General features: G+C 36.2%; 1 protein-coding gene across 1 annotated transcript in view; it reads right to left on the bottom strand.

Moving 5' to 3' along the window:
• LOC107724943 (GRB2-associated-binding protein 2-like) overlaps positions 1-8,580 on the bottom strand; it is a 60,900-nt gene extending 52,320 nt beyond the window's left edge. Inside the window, exons 1-2 of the mRNA XM_016534039.1 lie at positions 8,398-8,580; positions 1,071-1,374 (exon numbers count right to left, since the gene is read on the bottom strand). Coding sequence (XP_016389525.1) covers positions 1,071-1,374; positions 8,398-8,580 — 487 coding nt within the window. The remainder of the gene's footprint in view (positions 1-1,070; positions 1,375-8,397) is intronic.
• Positions 8,581-13,838: the final 5,258 nt, after the last annotated feature.

Here is a 13,838-nt window from a genome sequence, read left to right as displayed (position 1 = left end):
AAAGCCATCTCTAAAGAGTTTGGACTCCACCAATCCACAGTCAGACAGATTGTGAACAAATGGAGGAAATTCAAGACCACTGTTACCCTCCCCAGGAGTGGTCCACCAACAAAGATCACTCTAAAAGCAAGACGTGTAAAAGTCCACTACGTTTCAAAGGACTGCAGGCTAACCTCTATGCAACTAAAGGCCTTTCTCACATTGGCTAATATTAATGTTTATGAGCCCATCATCAGGAGATGATGGGCTCAACACTGAACAACCATGGTGTGCATGGCAGAGTTGCGAGAAGAAAGCCACTGCTCTCCAAAAAGAACATTGCTGCCCATTTGCAGTTTGCTAAAGATCATGTGGACACGCCAGAGGAATACTGGAGAAGTGCACGTTTATATATATAGAAACATTATATAACATTATACTAACATATATATATATATATATATATATATATATACACAATTGTAATAATTATAATTATGTATGAATTATAAAATAATTACATAACATATATTAATATATAGAATTTTTTTCAGCTTAAAAGTTCTCTCTTTTATTTTACAGTAAAAAGTTCACTTGAACTAATATAAGCTATATGTAAGCTGCCAGATCCCACAATCACAAAGTCCTCTTTACGTCAATTCTCTAGAATATACACTAGCACTATGCCTGCAATGATGGGCAGCGTTCCCTCCCTTTTCTTCAACAAAACAAAGGGGGGAAAAAAATCAATAAACCTTTCAGACACTGCATCCATTTGGCAAGGCTGGTTCAGCCCAACTTTCTCAAATGACAGAGAGAGAGAAAAAAGGAAAGCAATAAGATATGGCATCAGGTTACTTGTGATTGTTTTCTATCTGTCGTATCATCATCTCAGAGAAAAAATAGCACAATGCTCCAGATGAGAGCACTGTTACTGTAAAACCATAGATAATGGCATACAGTAAATCTACTGAATTCGGTTACTACGTTAACGTTGCCTATATAGCTGAACACAGATTCCTGAGCTAAATTCAACAGAATCTGCCCAAAAATGCTGAATGTGAACACAAACATAGACGTGGTTCTCCTACCGTGATGGCTGTCCTCTGACTGGTTGAATCCACACAGCTGGCAGATGGAGCGCACCCAGCGGTTCATCTCCTCCTCCGTTTCTGCCACCATGTAGAAGGTTCTCTCGGCCGTCTTGATGTCGAACACAAAGCTGTCCTGGAACTCTTTGCGTTTAAAGGTGAGGCCGGCGTCCACCTGCTCGCAGCAGTGCAGGTCAATGATGCGAATGGGCTTTTTGGCATGGTCATTCTTGTAGTACTCAAGTACATCCGGGTCTCCGCTCATGCGCCCGCTACGCAGGATAAACCAGCGCTTCTTCCAAGCCTACAGACATAACAATAACAACGATGGAAGAAAGTTTGTATTATTATATACTGTATTATTAACCAACAATTTAGACAGACAGACAGATAGATAGTAATACAGTAAAAACAGTAATACAGTAAACACTAATATTGTGAAATATTATTATTATTATATATTTCTAATAATAATATTATTATTATAATTTAAAAACAAAATTTTTTAAAAATGTCATTAATTCCTGTGAGGCAAAACTGAATTTTCAGTGTCACGTGGCCTTTCAGAAATCATTCTAATATGCTGATTTGCCTTTTCAGGATTCTTTGATGAACAGAAAATTGAAAACAGAAATCTTTTGTATCATTATAAATGTCTTTACTGTCACATTTGATCAAAGTAATGCATCTTTGCTGAATTAAACTATTAATTACTGAATTAAATTATTAATTTGGTTACACTTTATTTCGATAGTCCACTTTAGACATTCTACTAACTGTAAGTAACTTTGCAACTACATGTCAACTAACTCTCATTAGAGCATTTGTAGACTGTAAGGTTAGGGTTAGTAGAATAAGTTGCCGTACTTGCAAAGTTACTTATAGTCAGTAGAACGTCTGCTGAGCGACCATCAAAATAAAGTGTTTGTAGATATTAAGCAGACACTACTAATACTCTAATGACTGCTAGTTGACATGTAGCTGCAAAGTTATTTATACGTAGGTATAGGTTATAAAACAAAAGTGTTTCACTGAAAAAAAAAAAAACAACATAAAGTGTCATGCCAGACTGGGGAGAGAGGTGTTATAATAATGTAAAATATGTGAAAAATCATGTTTGTTTTTTTCCAACAACCTAGTATGAGAGCCTGTTCTAGTACACCCCCAAAACAAAATCAAGACTTTGTAAAAGAGCATAATAGGACCCCTTTAAATTCTTTAGTAGTGAATGCTTATAGACTTTATTCTATATAGGCTTATAGACAATTTTCTTATTTGGTTTATTATGCTCATTTTTCATTATAGTCAATTGTAAGTTCTTGTCTTATTTTACTGTTAATTTCAATAATACAGAAATGATGAACTACAAAAAAATGAAGACTCTCAACATGAAATGCTCATTCAAAAGAACAGTTAAATAAGTCTTCAGTCTGTGCTTAGTTAACACTGATCAAAACCAAGATTGGGCTCCAAGTGTGTTTCTGTGGGTGTGTGTTCCATTTTGTGTCTAAGTGTGTGTGTAAGTGTGTGTGTGTGTGTGAGCGGCTTCAGACAGGTGCTACTCCCACACACCGTTTCCTGATCAGATAGAGCTTTAAGGGGGAAACAAACACACAGATACACTGCATGAACTCCATTATGGCAACTGTAATAATGGCACGCACACACCTGCTAATCTACTGTTTGTTGATCCATGAATTTTTCGTGACACACGCACACTACGCTACCTCAGCAAATACAAATACAAGGATTCCCACTTGTGTACAAACACACAGGTGCTTCATGCGTAGTAGTTGGGAATTTCCCTGATTCGAATGTAAATCGACTCTTCTGCTTCAACCACAAGCAACAGAAAAACATTGTAATTTTAACTGAAAAAAAAAAAAAATCACTTCATAACAAATATATTCTTAGTCTGTAACAATAAAGTAGTAGTCGTTTAAAAAAACAAACAAATTAGATAAATAATTTTAAATAAATCAATAGTACACCTTTAAATGTTTAGATGTCCAGCGTAGAGAGTTATTTCGACACTGACAGAAAAAATACATAGAGAAACAGCCGGATGATGGAAAGAGGTTCTGTGGCCCAATGCCAGAAATTTACTTCCGCCCCATATCGCTCTCTCTCTCTCTCTCTCTCTCTCTGCGGCTCCTGCTGACACACAAGATCCCACAGGCTCTCTTTCTTCCATCAACACTGACACACACACACATACAGAGCCACCTCCGCCACCAAACCAGGGAACCAAGGACACTGTTTCCACTAAGCGCTACACCCCCGCTCTTTCCCGGTCCTGCATCCAGCCTCACTGTCCGACAGGAAGAGGAAAATGGATCCCACTACACATCCTGTGTTTTCTCAAGCCCTCACATCACTCCTCTCACTCCATGCAGCCTGGGACACTAGTACACTGCTTACCGCACACTATCTAGTATACACTGCACTAAATGATATATATTTAAATAAAACGTATGAGCAATAATTTGCAGTATGCAATGAGAAACATTTCAAATGTTAGTGCGCTATAGTTGTCACATGACCTTATGTTTATAGTTCAGCGAGTGCCAAAAACGGGTTACGAACACCACTGAAAATGCTAGGAAAAATATGAATTTTATAAAACTTCTTAAACATTTATTGTTATCATCAATGTTGAAAACTTGCTTAATATTTTGTGGAAACCACACATTTTCAGGATTCTTGGATAAATAGATTTATTTGAAATAAAAATGTTTTGTAACATTATAAATGTCTTAACTGTAACATTTGATTAAATGAATGTGTCCTTGGTGAATAAAAGTATTAATTTCTTAAGTCAAACAAATAAATAAATAAATAATGACCCCAAACTTTTGCATGTTATTGAATATCATTAATATCATCCATATTGTAGGCATATTTAAAGAACTAGTTATAACATAATTATTTAATACAAAGTTTTATATATAGTTTTACATTATTACAATACATTTACAATGACAGGTCAATAATTCTATGATTTTTTCTTTTCTTTTATGTATTTCTTTTTTTACATTGTTTCACTCAAAAAAATGACAGCATTATTTAATTTTAATACAACAGCAAGAGAGTGAGTAAATGAGATTTTTTGTGTTTGCATGTGTGTGTGTGTGTGTGGGGGGGGGGTAATTCGTTTTTTAAATGTTTAATTGTGGCATAAAATAAATTGTAAGATATAGGAGGAACTGTATTTCATTGTTTATTTATGCACATTTCTTGCCTCATTTTACTGGAAATTAAATGGTAATCATGGTTAGTTTAACATGTGCCAATAAAGGGTTGTGAACACTGAAAAAATTTAGGTCGTCCAACAGAAAATCTGCATACTGTGCACAGTAAACATACTGTATACTACAGAAATAGTAGTTTGAGCATTATCATTATCATTATTAGCATTATCACGTCACTGCTGTATCCTCTGAATATGACCGCCATCAGATCACTCAGAAGTGAGGATGTGCTGACAGTTTTCTGCCCTGCTGTTCAAGCAAAACAGGAAATTAACAGTGCCTCCAAATTTAGATGCAGTTTAGCTGTAAATATCTGAGAACTGAAGTAGTTTTCTGCTCTGATGTGATTCCGTAGAATTTTTTTAAGCTTTACTTCATACTTTACACTGGTACACATGCCTGCTAATTTACTGTTTGACAATCCATAAAATTTTATGTGATACACATGCACACTTCTTCAGCAAATATATACATAAGGGTTTCCACTCATGTACAAATGCACAGGTGCTTCATGCAGTAGTTGGGAATTTCCCTGCTTTGAATGTAAATTGACTCTTCTACTTTAACAACATGCAACAGAAATGTAACAGTGAAGTTCAAAATGACCATTTTCATCAACTACACAAGAGACAACGTGCAGGGGTTATTTTACGATAATGACCATATGACTGCATTGCTTTGCAGCCGGAAATGAAGACGGACAGTTTTTGTTTTATCTAGCTGTATTTACTCAGTGCAACTTATAACATCCAAGTGAAAGATATAACACCAACATGTAAGAAAAAAAACAAAAAAAAAACAGAAACACCTCGTAAATGTGACTTGCAAACTCAATCGGGTGTAGCTAATCACCTTCTCAATGGCACACAAAGCCATTTGACTTTCAACTGTGATCAGCTGTGGTCATTTTGATTAGCTCAGCATGAAAAGAGCTTTCCTGGAGCATTTCAGTCTTTGGTAGTGCAATTGAAGCAAACAATCAACTATGAGTGGCAAGACACTGTCAAAAGATCTCAGAGATAAAGTTGTGTACAGACACAAGTTGCAAGAAAAAAGCCACTCCTCAAGAAAGGCCACATACAGTCACGACTGATCTGAGGGTGATCCTTTTTCCAACTGTTTTTTTTTTGGTGTTTTATCTTTCACTTGGATGTTATAAGTTGCACTGAGTAAATACAGCTGGATAAAACAAACTGTCTGTCTTCATTTCAGGCTGCAAAGCAACAAAATGTGATTATTTTAAAGGGGGTGATTCTTTTCTCTACCCACTGTATGGTTATTTATCAAACAAATAAATAAATACTGATTTATTTAGGGCTGTCTATCAAAATTTTAAAAGAATTAATTAATTGATATGAGCATGTTTAATTACATTAATTTGAATTACATATATGCATATATAAACCTCTAAATAAAGCTTAAAAACATTCCTGTCACAGAAAACACACAAAACCACCAAATAAAACAAAAAAAGTGGCTTCAAAAGTCTCTATATTGTTTGTTTTCCATAGTTATCCATATTATTTTCCATATTGGATTTCACAAGTCATGGCCTGGAATCCACAGCAATACATTTTACTATGGAGTCTTTCATTTTGTATGGAATTTACGTTATGTATAGGTCTGGGATACATGATTAATAATGTTTTACCTATTAATATGACTGTTTTATAAAAAACAGCCCTAGTCGTTATACTAAAATATCTCAGACTGCAGAAAGCCACATTGACCTGCAATCAGATTATCAGATGAGATCAAAGTCTTCCGCAGTGCTGTGTAATAATTTCCACCAATACCAACCTGCTTTGATACATTTCTATTTTTGAATCATCCGACAAGGGCAAACCTCTGGCCAAAAAAACCAAACAGACTTTCCATGTTCCCTGTGTGTATTCCTTTCAGACTGATAAATGACACTAGACATCACTGTCTACACACAGCTGAATGACTGAAGATTGTGGGAGCAACAACACTTTATCAATTCGGTGTTATTTCCACCAAAGCCACCCAATGGCAAGACACAGACATGTGCAACTGGATCTTGTGCAGTTTTATAGTTAAGGTTTGCTGTTATTGGACATAGATCGTGTTATTTTTGATAATGTGAAATTCTTCAAAAAATAAATAAATAAAAATGTACATTTCAATTGATATTTAACTATCAAAGAACATATTAGATCAAACCCAAAATGAAAATCTACTCATTCTCAGCCCATTTGAGATATGATTTTGTATGAATTGAGCATTACATCACTTGCTAACCGATGGATCCTCTGCAGTGAATGGGTGCCGTCAGTATGAGAGTCCAAACAGCTGATAAAAACTTCAGAATAATACACACGACTCACAGTCTATCAATTAACACTTTTTGAAGTGAAAAGCTGCATGTTTTAAGAAACAAATTCATCATTAAGGTATTTTAACTGTTGCTTCTGGCTAAATTGCGAGTCCTCCATCCGTAATGTTGCTTTTTTTCCGTTAAAAAAGTTGTCTCGTCTGAATCAGGGGAGAAATATGCACAGATCAAGGACTGTGTATTTGTGAAAACTGTCCAAAACTGTTCTAAACAAGTATTTTGATGTGAAAGGGCAACAGAATATGGACTTTTACACTGGAGGGAGTATTATTATGAATTATGGACCAGATTATTGTGATTTTTTAAAAGAGCTGTTTAGACTCTCATTCTGACGGCACCCATTCACTGAATTTGCAAAAATGTCAACAATTCTGTGTTTTTCTGTCAATATGGGGTGCTGTGTGTACATTAATGAGGAAAAAAAATTAACTTAAATGATTTTAGCAAATGGCTGCAATATAACAAAGAGTGAAAAATTTAAGGGGGTCTGAATACTTTCCGTACCCACTGTATACAGCACATGCATTATATTCCAAGTCTTCTGGAGCCATACAATATCTTTTTATGACAAAAAGACCAAATCTAAGTAGTAATTCAGTGAAAAGCTTGATAATCATGGTCATTGTAAAAGTGCTTTTTAGTTATTAATTTCACCTTTTCAAGTGTTGTGTTGCGAACAGTGGCATGCGAACGTTTGGGAACCCCTTGCAGAATCTGTGAAAATGTGGTACATTTCAATTGATATTTAACTATCAAAGAACATATTAGATCAAACCCAAAATGAAAATCTACTCATTCTCAGCCCATTTGAGATATGATTTTGTATGAATTGAGCATTACATCACTTGCTAACCGATGGATCCTCTGCAGTGAATGGGTGCCGTCAGTATGAGAGTCCAAACAGCTGATAAAAACTTCAGAATAATACACACGACTCACAGTCTATCAATTAACACTTTTTGAAGTGAAAAGCTGCATGTTTTAAGAAACAAATTCATCATTAAGGTATTTTAACTGTTGCTTCTGGCTAAATTGCGAGTCCTCCATCCGTAATGTTGCTTTTTTTCCGTTAAAAAAGTTGTCTCGTCTGAATCAGGGGAGAAATATGCACAGATCAAGGACTGTGTATTTGTGAAAACTGTCCAAAACTGTTCTAAACAAGTATTTTGATGTGAAAGGGCAACAGAATATGGACTTTTACACTGGAGGGAGTATTATTATGAATTATGGACCAGATTATTGTGATTTTTTAAAAGAGCTGTTTAGACTCTCATTCTGACGGCACCCATTCACTGCAGAGGATCCATTTGTGAGCAAGTGATGCTAAATTTCTCCAAATCTGTTCTGGTGAAGAAACAAACTCATCTAAATCTGGAATTGCCTGGGGGTGAGTAAATCTTAAATACAAAGTTCACCAGCTTGCATGGACAGTTTTTATTATACTTTTAAGGGGGAGATTTTTGGTCAAAAAGCTTGTTCAATATGTGGAAAAAAGCAGCCAAGACATTCCTCAAATTTTCTCCATTTGTGTTTCATGAAAAAAAAAAAAAGTCATGAGTTTGGAACGAATGGAATGAGGGTCAGTAAATGACGACACAACAGAAACAATCTTTCCTGTGAAGTTGTTTACTGTATCAGTATAACATGTTTCACTTTCAGTTTAATCAATAATTGGTATGGATTCGCTAAAATCAATTTTAGGCGGATTTTCTGGAAATACCTCGGCTCGGTTAATCTTTCTTTGCTCTAAATAATAGCAGTCTAACTGGACTTGGCAGATTGCTGATGGGCTTTTGTTGTTGTTCGAACACATCCGTAGTAGATCCTTGTTTGTGGTTTTTGGTGTGGCAGTTTTAGCGCTATGAGAAGCTCCACCCTCAAAAGCATCTCTGGCCACACCCATTCAGAGCAGAGCACAATGTACCATCAACAAGAAAGGACATGACGTAACATTCACCTGATAAGGCCACTCCTTACCGTAAAATGAATTCTGTATAACTATACATCCCAGTTTTATTCCATCTAGCTGATTGGTTTGTTTTACGAGTGAGTGAGTGAGTGAGAGTGCGAAGGAAGAAGATGAGAGCAAAAGAGGGATGTGGGGAGGGAGAAAGATGCAATCACTTTAGTGCATCTCGCCCTCTTCTCATTTGAATTTATGGCACTCTCATGGCTGTAACATGACTAAATGAGATTTGGAACAAAGCCCAGACCAGTTGAAGGAGGTCTGCGTGACCCAGCTGGCTCACAACTACCACATTTAGCACATATGTCACTGCTGGTCTCAGATTAGTAAAGCCTTTTATGTACTTTGCAGGGTTTTAAAAAGAACTGTTAACAAAATTATTGTTTTTCTCTTTCATTTTAAGGCAAGACACCCCATGAATAGGGTAAAAATGTAACTAATAGATATCACCGTACTTCTCCAGTTGATTGATTACATTAAGTGCAAACATTTTTTTGTATTTCAAGTTTTCTGAAATGTTATGTTTAAATTAGCTAATTAACCATCATCTATTTAAATGTGCAAATTTGCATACATTTCCAGATTCTAAGCCAGATTCAAAATTATTGTTTCATTTTGTTGACATATTAGATTTGAAGGTTTTGTACAAAGGGAATGTCTTTTTATCTCTCCATAAAACAGAAAATACTGTCAACACCATATTTTTTTAAGAATAAAAATGTATAAAATCAGGCAATCAGACATATGAACAAACCCCTCTGTAAAAAAAAACAAACTTTAGAATATGAATAGGAAAAAAAAAGTAAAGTTTTGAAATACAGCCTTTATGTATTGCATAATATTGCAAAGATATCATCTACAGATGGAAATAGATCAAGTGCAATAAAATCAATTTCTTTCCAATAGTCTGAAACAACTTCCACTAATCTGTGAGTATTTTCTCGCCCTCATGTTGTTCCCAACCTGAATGATTTTCTTCTATCTTGGAACACTAACGGAGATGTTCTGAAGGATGCTGATGCTGTTGCTCTTTTCCATACAATGAAAGTGACAGGGATGACAAGCTCCACAAATTCATATACAGTGGGTACGGAAAGTATTCAGACCCCGGGTGCTGTGTGTACATTAATGAGGAAAAAAAATTAACTTAAATGATTTTAGCAAATGGCTGCAATATAACAAAGAGTGAAAAATTTAAGGGGGTCTGAATACTTTCCGTACCCACTGTATACAGCACATGCATTATATTCCAAGTCTTCTGGAGCCATACAATATCTTTTTATGACAAAAAGACCAAATCTAAGTAGTAATTCAGTGAAAAGCTTGATAATCATGGTCATTGTAAAAGTGCTTTTTAGTTATTAATTTCACCTTTTCAAGTGTTGTGTTGCGAACAGTGGCATGCGAACGTTTGGGAACCCCTTGCAGAATCTGTGAAAATGTGAATAATTTTAACAAAATAAGAGAGATCATACAAAATGCGTTTTATTTACTGTCCTGAGTAAGATATTTTACATAAAAGATGGTTCCCAAACTTTTGAATGGGGTTATTTTAATAATTACAGCTTTTTTTTTTTCTTGTGGACTAAATGTAAACATCTTTTATGTAAAATATCTTACTCAGGACAGTACTAAATAAAAAATAACATGCATTTTGTATGATCTCTCTTATTTTGTTAAAATGATTCACATTTTCACAGATTCTGCAAGGGGTTCCCAAACGTTCGCATGCCACTGTTCGCAACACAACACTTGAAAAGGTGAAATTAATAACTAAAAAGCACTTTTACAATGACCATGATTATCAAGCTTTTCACTGAATTACTACTTAGATTTGGTCTTTTTGTCATAAAAAGATATTGTATGGCTGCAGAAGACTTGGAATATAATGCATGTGCTGTATACAGTGGGTACGGAAAGTATTCAGACCCCCTTAAATTTTTCACTCTTTGTTATATTGCAGCCATTTGCTAAAATCATTTAAGTTAATTTTTTTTCCTCATTAATGTACACACAGCACCCCATATTGACAGAAAAACACAGAATTGTTGACATTTTTGCAGATTTATTAAAAAAGAAAAACTGAAATATCACATAGTCCTAAGTATTCAGACCCTTTGCTCAGTACTTAGTAGAAGCACCCTTTTGATCTAATACAGCCATGAATCTTTTTGGGAAAGATGCAACAAGTTTTTCACACCTGGACTTGGGGATCCTCTGCCATTCCTCCTTGCAAATCCTCTCCAGTTCTGTCAGGTTGGATGGCAAACGTTGGTGGACAGCCATTTTTAGGTCTCTCCAGAGATGCTCAATTGGGTTTAAGTCAGGGCTCTGGCTGGGCCATTCAAGAACAGTAACAGAGTTGTTGTGAAGCCACTCCTTCGTTATTTTAGCTGTGTGCTTAGGGTCATTGTCTTGTTGGAAGGTAAACCTTCAGCCCAGTCTGAGGTCCTGAGCACTCTGGAGAAGGTTTTAGTCCAGGATATCCCTGTACTTGGCCACATTCATCTTTCCCTCGATTGCAACCAGTCGTCCTGTCCCTGCAGCTGAAAAACACCCCCACAGCATGATGCTGCCACCACCATGCTTCACTGTTGGGACTGTATTGGACAGGTGCCTGGTTTTCTCCACACATACCGCTTAGAATTAAGGCCAAAAAGTTCTATCTTGGTCTCATCAGACCAGAGAATCTTATTTCTCACCATCTCGGAGTCCTTCAGGTGTTTTTTAGCAAACTCCATGCGGGCTTTCATGTGTCTTGCACTGAGGAGAGGCTTCCGTCGGGCCACTCTGCCATAAAGCCCCGACTGGTGGAGGGCTGCAGTGATGGTTGACTTTCTACAACTTTCTCCCATCTCCCGACTGCATCTCTGGAGCTCAGCCACAGTGATCTTTGGGTTCTTCTTTACCTCTCTCACCAAGGCTCTTCTCCCCCGATAGCTCAGTTTGGCCAGACGGCCAGCTCTAGGAAGGGTTCTGGCCGTCCCAAACGTCTTCCATTTAAGGATTATGGAGGCCACCGTGCTCTTAGGAACCTTAAGTGCAGCAGAAATTTTTTTGTAACCTTGACCAGATCTGTGCCTTGCCACAATTCTGTCTCTGAGCTCTTCAGGCAATTCCTTTGACCTCATGATTCTCATTTGCTCTGACATGCACTGTGAGCTGTAAGGTCTTATATAGACAGGTGTGTGGCTTTCCTAATCAAGTCCAATCAGTATAATCAAACACAGCTGGACTCAAATGAAGGTGTAGAACCATCTCAAGGATGATCAGTTTTTCAGCTATTTTTTTCTTGTGGACTAAATGTAAACATCTTTTATGTAAAATATCTTACTCAGGACAGTACTAAATAAAAAATAACATGCATTTTGTATGATCTCTCTTATTTTGTTAAAATGATTCACATTTTCACTGATTCTGCAAGGGGTTCCCAAACTTACGCATGCCATGAGTGTTGCTGGAGATATTGGAGTGTTTCTGGAGATTTGGTGTTAAATGAATGTTTGTAGTGTTTCTTGAACTTTCCTATGATGAAAAGGATAAAAAATATTTCTGGAACCAAGGCTACTGAAAAAGTGGACAGTCACTGTTGTGCTCTATAGCACAGGAGGAATGAGCTATATGATAAAGAATGATGATACTACTCATATGTTGATCAATGGGAAATATAATGGCATGAATCCAAAGGTTGATTATTGATTGGCGCTCCTCAAGGACGCTCTGTCAGACTCAGCACACATACCATCTTAATGAGCCTAAATGGAAACACGGCAAGTCTAATCATGCGCTGATCTGCGGCTCATCATAAACTGAGCTGTCTATGTGGAATACATTCTAAAATAATTTCTTAGTCATCTAGTTGCTCAGCAAACCCCTCACTGAGGTTAAAACAAGCTAAATCTATTTCAGATTTGTGTAAACGAAACATCGAAGGAAAAGGGGAAATCCAAATTGTTTTGGAGGAGTCACCTTCTAAAATTAGATGCAAAAAACCCTTTTGTTTATTCTCTGGCCAAAGGCCTTTGTCTTTTCTGAGACGATAACTTGCGCAAACTCTTTTTATAGAGACGCTAAACAATACTGTAGGAGAAACAAACACACAAGACAAACTCGGGTCATCTACAGAGGAACTCAGCAAAGCTCACACAGGCAATGGGAAACAAATCGTGGCAGATCAAATGTCTGCCATGTAGTATGGTGTGATATTGTACGTGTTGTATGTATTGTATTGTTTGTGACTTAATATTGTAAATTTTTTAACAACATCCTGCCCAGGGACTGCAGATGCAAATGAGCTTTATAGCTAACTCTGGCACAACACTGTTGTTGTGCGTTGTACCTGTACAAATAAATGAAATAAACAAACAAACACAAAACAAAAGTAATGAAAAGATCATTTTTTATTAAACAACACTGTTGTTGTGCGTTGTCCCTGTACAAATAAATGAAATAAACAAACAAACAAACAAAACAAAAGTAATGAAAAGATCATTTTTTATTAAATATGGGTTCATTTGCAACAAGGTTTGTGCTAACAACTAAGTGTTTTGTGAGGTAAACAATTGTGCTTACTACTAATAGATTAATAAAAGTAAAAGTAAAATATTACAGGTAATAACAAAATATGAATATGTATTACTAAAGGCCTCCCTGCAATTTTTTATCAAAATAATAGAAAATAACAGAAAAATTGCAATTCGGTTTTCCTAAAACCCTGCAGCCCCAATTATGATTCTTTTTTAAATGTATTTTTAAACACATTTTTTTACTTTTGTACAATTAACAAAGACCATCATAAGGAATACAGTCATCAACATCATTTAAAGGCACAATATGTAAGATTTTTTTATTAAAATATCCAAAAACCACTAGAACAGTTACACATTTTGCTGACTTGTGTACTTACATTATCCCAAATGTTTCGAAGAATGTATAAATCCAGAGAAATAAGCAATTTTAACTAGTGACACGGACCGTGTCCATAGTGTCATTGTGTCGCCTGCCAATGACGTCATAACCCCTCGATTTCCGGTTTTGTTTCGTAGAAAACATGGAAACACCAAAGACGCTAAAATATGTTGTGCGTTTTTATTAGACAGGTGACGACCGCACAGAGTAGCATTATAACAGAACGTTCAAATGTATCGAGCTGTGTGTCGCGCTCGTTCAGCGGCCTCGTTTCGCTTCGACGGCTT

This window comes from Sinocyclocheilus rhinocerous, unplaced genomic scaffold (genome assembly GCF_001515625.1).
Source record: "Sinocyclocheilus rhinocerous isolate Xijiao unplaced genomic scaffold, SAMN03320098_v1.1 scaffold996, whole genome shotgun sequence".
NCBI classification, from domain to species: Eukaryota; Metazoa; Chordata; class Actinopteri; order Cypriniformes; family Cyprinidae; genus Sinocyclocheilus; species Sinocyclocheilus rhinocerous.
The sequence above is the reverse complement of the archived record's forward strand: the minus strand, read 5'-3'. Positions and strand labels throughout refer to the sequence as shown.